We start from the raw sequence: 12,988 nt of genomic DNA, 5'->3' as shown, positions 1-12,988 counted from the left end.
TGGGTACATGTAGATGAGCCCTATGACCCAAAAGTCTGCCATGACCGGGCCTCAGGTCAAAGAAGTTTGAGAAAGGCTGGTCTATATAACCTGCATCAGAATGAGGTTTGCAATGGTGCGCCTGAAGGCACAGGTTGAAGACCCAGTCAGTTACGTCACGATATGCACATTTGTGTAAATTCATTCCTACGTAATCACCATGACCAAAATTGTACTTTTTTTTTTACTTTGAATCTTGAGAAAAAAAAAATATTGACCTACCTACCGACCCATTTTTATTTTTTTTTGGCTGTTACTGCAAACAAAAATATTTTTAAGGATGGCCTCATCCCCTCATGTATAGAACCTCACCGCTCCTCTCATGTATACCTCACTGCTCCCCTCATGTATAGAACCTCACCACTCCTCTCATGTATAGAACCTCACTACTCCCCTCATGTATAGAACCTCACCGCTCCTCTCATGTATAGAACCTCACCGCTCCCCTCATGTATAGAACCTCACTGCTCCCCTCATTGGTAGTACAGGTAGTCCAGTTTAGAAATCCATGTGACAAAACTTATTGGCTGTCCAGTTGTGTTGGTGTAAGTGTAGTATTGTGATATAATGAGTGTTTATGTTTGTGCGTGCGTGCGTGCGTGTGTGTGTGTGTATGTGTGCGTCAGCCCTGGGGGACGATGAGGAGGCTGCTCTGATTGAGCTGATGATATGCGCGGTCAGACAGGCAGCGGAGGCTACCCCACCTGTGAGCCGAACTCATGGGAAAAAGGTGAGAGGGAGAAAAGAAAGAGCAAAGAGAAAGAGAAAAGGCAGAAAGACTGGGGGAGAGATGCTACACACACACACACACACACACACACACACACACACCATTATGTACGCTGGGATTGCGCGGTATGTGTTTCTCCCTTGAGACCTAAGGCACATTTAGCTTTATAAGATAAGCAAGTTAAGACGTCAGAGTTAGCTATCGTATATTAGCATAACATTGGTAGCCATTTGATAATATTGTCAAACAGAGTTGTCAAGCAGCAGGCGTAGTTGTACACAGTAACAGGACTGGGGGTAGCTGTCCACATCAGAGATGAGGCCGATGGAGTAGAGATGCATGCAACATAGAGATATAGAGGATATAGAGAGCTTTTTGTATCCATTATAATACAGTATATCTGAATAGGATACATTTTTATGCGCATGGACTGTTTGTGTCTGTATTTTCCAGAACCTCACTATGAAAGATAAGAAGATTCAAACCCAGGATAGAAGACGCATCACCACCCATTTCACACCTCTTCTCCCACAGCTGCTGTCAAAGGTACACACCTTTGACATACACGTCTTCCAATCACTCACTCATTTTTATCACCTGAAACTTATAATGGTGGCTGTTGGACTCTTACTGTGTGTGTCTTCTGTGCCCGGGTCATACACACTCCTGCACAGTACTCAGCAGACGTGGGGAAAGTGAAGTGTCTGCTGCGAGCTCCACTCTACTTTGACCTGAGCACCTACAGCAGCAATGGCCACTCAGAGAAGGTAAGACGCATGCACACGCACACACACTCACTCGCACACACTCACACTCACACTCACACTCACACTCACACTCACACTCACACTCACACACACACTCACACACACACTCACTTTCAGGGCACGACCAAACACATTCTCTTCTAATGTATGTGGTATGTATTGTATATATTTGGCATTTGCCATGTATTGTATGTACTGTATTTGGTATGTATTGTATATGTTGTATATATTTGGTATGTATTTAATATCTATTGTACCGTTATATATTTGGTATGTATTGTATATATTTGGTATGTATTGTATGTATTTGTGATGGTTCTCCCTCCTGTCTCCCTTGTGCTCTGTCCCTCCCTCTGTCAGAGTGTGGATCGGCTGCTGAGTGTGGTGTGTGAGATCGTGGAGAAGCTCACGGAGGAGAGTGTGTTGAGGGAGTGTGCACGCCTGGCCTCCGCGCTGTGCACTGAGCCCTACGCCCTCTCCACCCGCGCACACAGGGCCTTCAGCCAGATGCTGGACCAACAGGTGGAGCGCTTCTCCGCTGTGCACAGTGACTTGCTACAGGTACGCACGCACAGACACACACACACACACACACACCCTCATGTACTCTTTATGTACGTATGTGCTGTCTACCCTGAAAGTCTATAGGACTTCATATGTTTGCATTAAATTATATTGCATTCATATTTTCTCATTATTCCTGCACCATTCTAGCTTGTGGTTGAGTGTCTCAGCTCATGTGTGTCTGCACCCTGGTCTGTCCCATAGTGGTGTCCCCACTGGTGGCTACCTCAAGCCTGCAGGGACACACACGGAGGCAGTGGAGAAACTAGATAAGAACAGTCGTGTGTGTGTGTGTGTCACAGGGAACCGCTGATGATGATGAGGTGTACACTGCTGCCAGCTCCCTCAAGAGGATCTCTATCTTCAGCAGGTGTGTGTGTGTGTGTGTGTGTGTGTAGGTGTGACTGAACATGTGGGAATCAGTGTGTTGAAAATAGTACTGTGCTATCAGTAAACAAGATCTAAATGTCATGCGTGTGTGAAAGCAGATAAAAAAATCTTGACAGCTCAAAATTGCATTATTTAATCTGACACACACCCCTCTGTGTGTGTGTGTGTGTGTGTGTGTGTGTGTGATTACAGTTGCATGGACCTCAGCTCGTGGAAGCTGTTTGATCCTTGTTTTGCTCTCCTGAAGACAGGAGTTCAGTCGATGGGTTTTGACAAAGAGGTGCCTGATATTTTATGTCCCATTTGTTCCCACACATGTACATGGAAACTAATAAATATAAATAAATATAAACATATGCATGTGTTGAGCACATGGGAAGAAGTCTAGCTCAGTCAGAGTGAACTGATGTTTATTAAAAGGTCCCCAGTTGTGAGCTGAACTGAGCATTTGTTTGTCTGGGCTGCCTCCTCAGGATCTCTGGTGTTTGCGTATGCACATAATGGCGTGTTTTGTTTTCCAGCTCATGGTTCCTGCTTTGAAGTGCACAGCCTTCCACCTCCTGTGGGAGAGAAAGAAGATCTCTGACTCGCCCACCACAAACAAGGTTTCTTCTCCAGACTTCACATTCTCGCTTTCTCTCTCTCTCCCTCTCTCTCTCTCTCCCTCTCTCTCTCTCTCTCTCACTCACTTGCCTATGATTAACTCACAGCTCCTACGTATTTCTCTATTTCTGACGCAAACAGAGTGTGAGGTTGAGAAGTACCTCTGGCAGTGTGTCTCTCTCTCTCTCTCTCTTTTTTTAACAAGTTCATTTCTTCCTTTTCCCTTATCTGGACTGTGCGGTTGATCAGGCGGAGGTGAAAAGATTGAAGAAGGAGGTTCGCTCGTTCTGCATTGTCTGCCAGAGTTGTCTCTCCCTTGGACACGCTCAAGTCAGGGACCAGGTGAGCTGTCGCGAGTACTGACCTGACACACACACACATACACACACACACACACACAAAACCACACACACACACACATACACATACACACTACTCTTACACTAATTTATACACAGCTGCACTGCTCACTGAAATCTATACACACATAGATATGTGTGCACTACTGTTACTGCAAAGTTGCAGATGCCTCTTACCCCAGTCAGTGACTCACTGCCTCCCATCCACCTTCTTCCATGTCATGTCTCAACTCCCTTCTCTCAGTCCATGACTTGCAAAACCTTGTCACTCTCTTTTCATCTTATTTTTCTTCTTCTTCTCTCCTTCCACTTTTTTACTGTCTTTGGTCTTTGTATCTGTCTCTTCCTCTCTCCATTTCTCTTTCTATCTCTCCCACCACCCACCTCTCTCTCACTCTCTCCCTCCCTCCCTCCCTCCCTCCCTCCCTCCTTTTTGTTTGGAGAGAGAGACTGTTTCATGCCTACTCATTATTTCAGACTGCCACCTTTTATTTAAGTTACTGGCAAATTTATAGAGTGTTTTGAAGAGTTTTTTTTTTTTTTTTTTTTTTTTTTTATCTATTCAGACCTTTATTTTGGGGTTTAAATATATTCAAAAAAAATGTTGCAATGACTAATTACATCTTTGGGAATGCTAAGATGGCTATAAGCACGACAAATAAGATTGAAAAAGACTCTGACCATGATGTAATTGACATTTTTATTTGCCTGGTGAAATCAAGAGTAAAATTAGAATTTGACTTTTATGCAACTAAAGGTGATTTAATTCTTTTGAAGAAGAATGGTGCCAAGGTAGAGCAATATACTCATTGGCCAATGATGAATTCTTTTTTTCAGGTTCTTTTCTTTAATTTTCAGTTTTTCTAATATAGTGATGGTTTCATGGTAATAGTGTGTTTTTTGATAAAGAGCTTTTAAAATAAAACAAAATGCTCTCTCTTTCTCTCTCTCTCCCACCACCCACCTCTCCCTTTCTTCTCTCTCTCTCCAACTGAATTTCCCTCTCTCCCTCCCTCTCTCCTCTCTTTCTCCTTCTCTCTCCTCTCTCCTCTCCTCCTCTCTCCCTGTCCATGCCTCAGGCCTTTATGCTGCTGTGTGATGTGCTGACGGTGTTCAGTGCGGGCTCTGTGAAGGGCAGTCCTGAGTTCAAACACTTGGCTCTGGTGCCGGACGAGACTCTCCGCTCCGAGATGGCATCCTTTGTCCTGGACTACATCTTTACTGATCCGGACGACGAGGACAACAACTCTGGTGTGGACAAGTCAAGAACACACACTCACATACAGTGCACACATGCTTGTGTTTAATAATGTTCATGTTTCACTCTAGTCTGGTCTTTTTACGTAAAAGTACAAACATGAAATACAATTGCACTATGTCATGGATCAAAATGCACTATGCATGCATACCAGAGGTGCGTTCAAATTCGCAAACATAGGCGAACATTTGCAAACAGGCTTTTTTTGCAAACAGACTCTAGAGTTTTCGGCGAACATTGGCAAACAATCGCAAACAGTCTGAGGAGGTAGTTCTCCACGAACATAAAGTGGAACTGGACGTGAATTTGACTTAAGGCAACAATGCAATTACCGTTACAATGGAATGTTAGCACCTCTTAAAAGTGGTAACAAGGGATGAGATTTTGGTTGCCAAAGCTAGCCAAATGATCTCCATCATTAATGGCCTATTATTTGTTTTGCATACTAAAATAACTATGACACTAATTAGACACACATTAGTCCTTAGACATACATTTGAATTTATTTCACCTTTATTTCATATAGCCCATTTCATTACAGAAATAGAGGGAAAAGAGAAAATACATATAATATGTCCCTTACAAAAAAGAACTATAGTAATTTGCAACTATAGGATAGTAAGACTTCTATAGTAGTTCTATGGTAGTGTATAATACTTCTGTGAGGTTCTGTCATCATATACTTACCCTTTATACAGTAGTAGTGTTCCTATAGTAGGCTAGTGTCCCAACATACTAGGCTAATACTTCTACAGTAGCCTATGTCCAATAGTATTCCTATAAAATTACTATAATATTTTGTCTCAAAATCCTAGAAGACTCCTAGTTATTTTTTGTAAGGAGTCATACAATGTGAGGCTACAAAGAATTGCGTGTTTTGCATCATTAGTTTTCCACATGGCACAGTCTATTGGCCCGTCTACAGGAGCACCCGCCTCCTTGCGACCTTAGCCAATCTCTTTGCTATTTTATGCTGCCTTGATCGCCAGTGTTTATCCAGTCCTTACATCCTGAACAAAGTATTTTCCAAGAGTTCTGTCATTTATTGCTGGATACGTTGTACACGGTCGTCAGTATAATTTTCTGTCTCTTTCAAAGATTCCGGTGTAGGCTATTTAGCCTCGCATGCCTGCACAAAGCTTTTTCTTTGGGGCTGAACTTCAAGTCTGATTAGTTTTAATGGCAAATCAAAATAATTGAACATGGCTTGTTATATGAATCTGCTTTGCCATTGCGAGTGAAAAATGCATTTCTGGATCACAACCCTGCACATGTGGGAAATATAACAATTATGTCTGAGAGCGGGAACGTAGTAAACAAATTAGAATGCAAATTCAAACATCAGCAACGCAAATGCTCAAATAGCATCGATTTATTTCTTGTAATGAAAATCATATTAAAAACCACAGGGGCAACCAGGGGTGATGAGCAGGTTGCTACTTGTCACAATTCAGCAACTGGACAACGGTTAATGTCGAGCCCTGATGCATTCAGAAATACTAACATGGAAGTGGATGTTATTAGATTAGTAGATGATAGATCTCAAAGCAAGGTATTTCTGTCTTTTGTTTTCTACAGGAAAATATTGACTGCAGGTTGTAGCGATTAATGCATTGTTCTGACACTTCAAGTGGTTCGGAGCCTTGATGGGTACCTGTGATAGAAATGATTACATTTTGAAATTCTGTATAATACAGTGGATATATTGTTAAAACATTCCACAAGTGTATAAGTAAGTATACTCTTGATCCCGTGAAGGAAATTTGGTCTCTGCATTTATCCCAATCCGTGAATAAGTGAAACACACTCAGCACACAGTGAAGTGAAGCACACACAAATCCCGGTGCAGTGAGCTGCCTGCAACAACGGCGCTCAGGGAGCAGTGAGGGGTTAGGTGCCTTGCTCAAGTGCACTTCAGCCGTGCCTACTGGTCGGGGTTCGAACCGGCAACCCTCTGGTAACAAGTCCGAAGCGCTAACCAGTAGGCCACGGCTGCCCCTAAGTGTGAACTAGTGGTAAACAATCTGTACTTCAAGCCATCCCTCCTCATTTGATATACATTAGAAAACATTCCACTCATTAAGAGGTGTAGAGCAGAATGGCAGATAATGATTTTATAATCGGTCAATCTGTTTTTGAGTGAGGACATCTGACAAAATATGTTGCATGATACTGAAAATCAGATTAGAACTATTTTTTAACGGCGGAAAATTACGGAGCTGAAAATACACACACACACACACACACACACACACACACACACACACACACACACAAAATAACAAAAAATAAAAAGTATTATTATTTATTTTTTTTAATTAAAATGAAAACACACTCAGGTGTCATCATGCTAAATGAGTTAACTGTTGTATAAAACAATGTGACGTGTATTCCAGGGATTGGTGAAGGATAACCTCTGGCCTCGTGCCGACAGCTGAATCACAGCCATGGGGATATCCTTTACCAACAGCACAAACACAAGTCTCATGTTGGTTTAATATATACATACATATTGTTAAATATGCTGTTTTTTTGTTTTACTGTGAAGAAAGCAAGGCGTAGAACCAGAGGGAGAAAGGGGATGCTTTCTGAGTCAGAAGCTGGTGTATTTTCTGTTTGTTTGTTGTTTGTTTTTGCTGTGAAGTCTCTGGAGAAGGAGGAGGTGGATAGGTTCTAACCACAAAACCATATCCTTCGCTTTAGATGCTGCTGTTGTTGTTGTTGATGTGTGTGTGTGTGTTGTTGTTGTTGTTGTTATTGATGTGTGTGTTGTTTTGTGTGAGCCAGGTGAGGAGGAGAACCTGGAGGGGGAGGTGGGCAAGATCACCTCCCTGCAGCTGAGACGGAGCCAGCTAGCCGCCTACTGCAGACTCATCCTCTGCGGCGTGCTGGAGCTCTATGCCGCCTCCGACATCTTCAAGTACTACAGCAAGGTGGGAGGGGGAGGGGGGGCGAGGCAGAGGAGATGAAGAAAGAGAGAAATCAAAAAAGGGAAAGGCTGAAGTAGTGAGAGAGGGGAGGAAAATGGGGAGCGAGGGAGGGAGGGAAGGAAGGAGGGAGGGAAATTTACAGTGAAGTTAATATCCACTCATTGTACTTAGACTGGTTTTAAGTGTATGCGATTGTGAAAGGCCTTAAAGGTAGTTAGCATTTTTAAAGTATACCTTATGCTTATACTGAAATGAAGATATATGGCAACTTAAGCAGAGGTAAGGGTTGATGTGAAACTGGGCTTCTTTCCTTCTCTCTTTTTGTGTGTGTGTGTGTGTGTGTGTGTGTGTGTGTGTGTGTGTGTGTGTGTGTGTGTGTGTGTGTGTGTGTGTGTGTGTGTGTGTGTGTGTGTGTGTGTGTGTTTCTCCATCTGTTCTGCAACAGTTCAACAGGGACTATGGCGACATCATCAAGGAGACACTGAGGAAGTCCAAAATCATCAGTCCAGTGCAGTGTGCCAAGACTGTGTGTCTCAGTCTCCAGCAGGTGTGCGTGTGCGTGTGTGTGTGTGAAAAGAGAGTGTGTAGGTGTGTGGACACATCTGTTTCAGTCTATTTTCTCTGTGGTGGTCTATGTGGGGAATTGGATTGGCGTTAGTTGTCTATGTTGAGTCATAAACTCAGAGAGCTGCTCAAGCACATTTGCACTGGTGTCCAGTTGCTTAGCAAACGACTGGAGAGAGAATTTGGTCACATATTATTTATGGTTTATTTCAGAATCCCAGTCAGTCTCAGTCTAGGAAGCTACTGTATGCGAGATCATTTCAGTGTTTTACTCTAAATTCTCTGTGGAGGAAGGTCCTCAATACGTCAAATGTAGTTTGCAGAACTATGTCGATATCTGTACTGAAGGCATCTCCTGTTGTTTTTGCTCATATTCATCTTACGGTTGTCAGTTTCTGAAAGCAGTTCTCCTTAATTATGAACCACCATTACCGATGAGAAGAGCTCCTCCAGCGACTCCAACGAAGCCGAGGCGCCTTCGTCCCCCAGGACCCCGCCTATAGTTTCATATCCGTGTCTCTGATGATCTCATGTTTATGGAGATGAGTGTTTGAGTATTTAACAGGAGTCAGTGAGCGGCTCGGGGAGTGAGTGGGTGTGCGAGCCGAGCGCCTCTGGGTCTAAGTTATTGGCATTATTAAAAGCCTTCTTAGCGATGCCTTCAGTGTGAAAAGATGCCTTTCAGGACCTCAGCAACCCTTTTGGTCAATAAAGCCGATCGATAAATGACATGGTGAGGTATGAATTGATTGGTTGCGGTTGAGAAGCGATCTCCAGTAACATATCGCTTTTTATCTTTAGAGAGTTTTGAGTGTGCTAGAGTAATGCTTGGATGATCTATGGAAATGAAGCTCTGTGCCGTCACCGTGCGTGCCTGACCTTGGCATACAGGAGGATGACTGTATCTAAAGAAGGAGATGTAAATCTTCTTCAGTGGAATGTGAAAAATGAAAAGGGCAGATGTGCGGGCGTTATTTCAGTGCATGTATAACTGAAATGGTATGAGTAACAGGGGTAGCTCAGCAGACCTACTGACACAGCAGCGCAAGTAGCCTATAAATGCTCAACAGTGTGCCACTTCAAAAGAGAACTATCTGTGTGAGAATTTTAGCCTGTGAAGATTAAACGCAGCTCCTCTTGCTAGGTTTATGTTTATGCAGTCATTCTGAAATAAGTGTAACAGTACCAGACAAAAGCATTGTGGCAGTTTCTTAATGCTGTGGGGTAGACGGCCGCTCACTGGTAGTCATTGTAGGTACAGTAACTTCAAATCAGTGCGATTTACCCATTATAGGCTACTGCTGGTAACATTACATGATCCTACGAGAAATGTTTGTATTTTATTTTCATAAAAATGACTGTACTATAGTGTATCTGTCTGTATATTTGTGCTATGCTAGCTTCATCTATTTACCCACCACCCTGGCTGGTGAGTGACCAAATTCACCCGACAGGTCACAAATTCACCCGTATTTAGCTGGTGGTGCGTGCTAATTTCCGTCCTGTGTGTGTGTGTGTGTGTGTGTGTGAGAGAGAACATGCCTGTGTGTGTGTGTGTGTGTGTGTGTGTGCTTGCATGGGTGTTTGTGTGTGTGTGTCTCAGATGTTTACAGCCCTAGGAGATGAGCAGCACACACGTCAGGAGTTTGTGGAGCTGAGGGAGGTGGCCAGACGGCACGCCATGAGCTTCGGCATCAACCTGCACCTCATCCGCAAGCCTCTTCTCACTCTCCACCAGTGCGTACATACAACACACACACACACAAACACACGCACACACACACACTCACGGACACACACACACACACATGTTTGTATGTGTGTGTCTCTTTCTGCCGGCGTGTCTGCCAACATTTAAATCCACCCCAGCCTCTCCTAGCACTGCATCAGTGCGTGTCTCACTTACTCACTGCCTGTGTGTGTGTGTGTGTGTGTGTGTGTGTGTGTGTGTGTGTGTGTGTGTGTACCTGTCACAACCCTTTATTTACAACCCTACCTGTATATCTGATTGATTGACAGTCTGTCTTTATGTCTTCAGGTTTGTCTGATAGCCTGTTTATCTGCCTGTCTGTCTGTGTTATTGATTATCGGCTGCCTGTCTGTGTGTTTGTTTTACTCTTCCTGTCTTCTCTCCGTGTACCTGTCATTCTGGCAGTGTGTTTCTCTTCTCACCCTCCACCAGTGCGTACACACACACACACACACACATACAGTACATGTAGCTGTCCTCCTGTCTCTGTCTTTCCTCCTGAAAACCAGGGGTCTGACAACCACCTCTTTCTTTGTCTGCTTGTGGGTGAGTTGTCTAAAACTCACCCGTTGGTCTGTCTGTCTTTTTCTGTCCGGCTTTGGCAGGCTGCCCGCCATCCCCTGCCCAACACGCCTACTTACATGTCTTTGATTATCTGGCCACCTGTCTCCTACTCCTCCAGTCAGTGGCCATTTGTGTGCTGTGAGTGTGTGTGTGTGTGACCCATGTTCTCTATGCCTGCCTGTCCCAACCTGTCCAACTCTTCCTTTCTTTGCTAGAGATGGCATCCAATTTGCCCTGCGTGGCGGGGTTGAGGGAAACGGATCACCACCCAACCTGGCCTTCCTGGAAGTACTCAGCGAGTTCAGCTTCAAGCTCATGCGGCAGGACCGTCAGCAGCTGTGAGTGCTCCCACCCCACTCCCATCACAGACATACACACCCCCCACCCCACCCCACTCCCATCACAGACATACACACCCCCACCCCACCCCACTCCCATCACAGACATAATGAAACGCACAGATGCTCACATAGGAACATAGAATGCCGTTAATTGTACAGGTCCCTCGTCATTGACAATCTCATTTTCCATGTCTGCCTGTCTTCCTGTCTGCCTGTGTGTCTGTTTGTCTGTCTGCCTGATTGTCTGTCTGCCTGCGTGTCTTCCTATCTGCTTGTCTGTCTGTCTGCTTCTCTGTCTGCTTGTTTGTCTGTCTGTCTGCCTGCTTGTCTGTCTTCCTGTCTGTCTGTCTGTCTGCTTGTCTGTCTTCCTGTCTGTCTGTCTGTCTGTCTGCTTCTCTGTCTGCTTGTCTGTCTGTCTGCCTGCTTGTCTGTCTTCCTGTCTGTCTGTCTGCTTGTCTGTCTTCCTGTTTGTCTGTCTGTCTGCCTGCTTGTCTGCCTGTCTGTCTTCTGTGTGTCCCCTCTCCCAGACTGGAGTATTTGAAGCAGGCGGGCGTGTCGGTCAGGAGCCCGTGGCTGAAGATGTATGAGCGCTCTCTGCAGTCGGGGGCGGCCCGAGGGCCCGAGGACCCGCCGCCCTCTCGCACGGCAAGCCCCAGAGCCAAGCGCCCACGCCGCAGCTCCAGACCAGGTCAGCTCAGCTCAGCACAGCCAAGACACCAGCGCCCCCTTCTGGGAGTCACTCTTCAATGCTCTCTCCTCACAGACACTTTTGATAGTACATCCAAAGCTCAGGTCTTTTAGCGGATGCTTAAGGCATTTTGTTGGAGTAGATTTACAGATAGAAACTGGTGTGTGTGTCTACCTGTCTGTCTGTGTGTGTGTGCTTCCTTGTGTGTGTGTGTGTGTGTGTGTGTGTGCATGCATGAGGTGCAGGTTCAGTGCGAAGCGTCACCGAAAGCTCCCTGTTGGGCGACAGCAGCATTGGCCAGCTGGCCACCCCCATGCTGACGTCCACGGTGCAGCGCAAGGGGCCGGGGCTCCAGGGGCTCCAGGCCTCCGAGCACGGCTCAGCCTCCGCCGGCTCCATCAGGGCCTACAGCCCAGACCGAGAGTCCCTGCAGCCATCAGAGCAGCCCATCTCAGAGAGAGAGTCAGAGGACGAGTTTGAGGAAAGGTACTTGCTCTCACACACACACACACACACACACACACACACACACACACACACACAGGTAGACAAAGAAGCGCACGCACACACACACACACACACACACACACACACAGAGGTAGACAAAGAAGTGCATACACACTCACACTCCCACACAAACACACACAGGTAGACAAAGAAGCGCATACACACTCACACTCACATTCACACACGCATACAAACACACATACATACAGAACATACATTACATACAGAACATGGATACACAGACCCTGTTCGAAACAGTAAAAACTGCTGCCTTTTAAAATGTCTAACTGGGGAGCGAGGCAGCAGGTGCGGTTCAAAATCGAAAAAACCATCTTAGATTTCCCGAATAACGGTCGTTTTTGAAGGCAACATCGATGCACACTTCATGCTCCCTATCACCCATAATCCTTTGCGGCAACGTCTGAAACAGCTGTGAAAAGTAAACAAAAATGGCGGATGACATCGGTAATGGCTGCTGAATCTGTTGAATGGCGCTATTGTAATGATGTAACGCAAGTATCAAACGCAAAGCGCAAGTAGATTTGTGGGTGGATCTTGGGCGCTGTTGCTATTTTACCAGCGGGATAAACGACTGTTGCGCCCGACACAAATCTAAAATGGGGTGGTCTGAAGTAGCTACATTAATCATGGGTGTGGTTTGGGCGTAACGTGCAGTAAACCAATCAGAGCGTCATGTCATATTGCCTTTAACAACAGGCGCTCTTGCGGATTGTTATTATGATGGCGGATTTGCCAGGCGCAGCCAGGAGCGGTTTACAGCACTATAAGGACTGTTCAGTTGGGAACAGTTTGCTATTTATTTTTCTTCTTGACAAAATGTAATACAGAAATGTCACAAAGACATACTTTTTGATGTTTTGGGATCATTCTCACTGAATCACAAGGTTATGAATGCATGGTGATATTTTTGCAA

General features: G+C 45.0%; 1 protein-coding gene across 1 annotated transcript in view; it reads left to right on the top strand.

Annotated features, from left to right (window-relative positions):
• Nucleotides 1-12,988, top strand: part of LOC125306825 (cohesin subunit SA-1) — a 28,704-nt gene that overhangs the window by 13,100 nt on the left and 2,616 nt on the right. Inside the window, exons 15-29 of the mRNA XM_048262387.1 lie at nucleotides 666-769; nucleotides 1,223-1,315; nucleotides 1,444-1,536; nucleotides 1,897-2,097; nucleotides 2,403-2,470; nucleotides 2,683-2,770; nucleotides 3,012-3,095; nucleotides 3,343-3,435; nucleotides 4,532-4,703; nucleotides 7,498-7,643; nucleotides 8,086-8,187; nucleotides 9,808-9,941; nucleotides 10,734-10,856; nucleotides 11,387-11,547; nucleotides 11,793-12,033. Of these exons, the coding sequence (XP_048118344.1) occupies nucleotides 666-769; nucleotides 1,223-1,315; nucleotides 1,444-1,536; nucleotides 1,897-2,097; nucleotides 2,403-2,470; nucleotides 2,683-2,770; nucleotides 3,012-3,095; nucleotides 3,343-3,435; nucleotides 4,532-4,703; nucleotides 7,498-7,643; nucleotides 8,086-8,187; nucleotides 9,808-9,941; nucleotides 10,734-10,856; nucleotides 11,387-11,547; nucleotides 11,793-12,033 (1,903 nt within the window). The remainder of the gene's footprint in view (nucleotides 1-665; nucleotides 770-1,222; nucleotides 1,316-1,443; nucleotides 1,537-1,896; nucleotides 2,098-2,402; nucleotides 2,471-2,682; nucleotides 2,771-3,011; nucleotides 3,096-3,342; nucleotides 3,436-4,531; nucleotides 4,704-7,497; nucleotides 7,644-8,085; nucleotides 8,188-9,807; nucleotides 9,942-10,733; nucleotides 10,857-11,386; nucleotides 11,548-11,792; nucleotides 12,034-12,988) is intronic.

The sequence above is a fragment of the Alosa alosa genome, chromosome 14 (genome assembly GCF_017589495.1).
Source record: "Alosa alosa isolate M-15738 ecotype Scorff River chromosome 14, AALO_Geno_1.1, whole genome shotgun sequence".
Taxonomy (NCBI): Eukaryota; Metazoa; Chordata; class Actinopteri; order Clupeiformes; family Clupeidae; genus Alosa; species Alosa alosa.
This window is presented reverse-complemented; position numbering and strand designations above follow the sequence as displayed.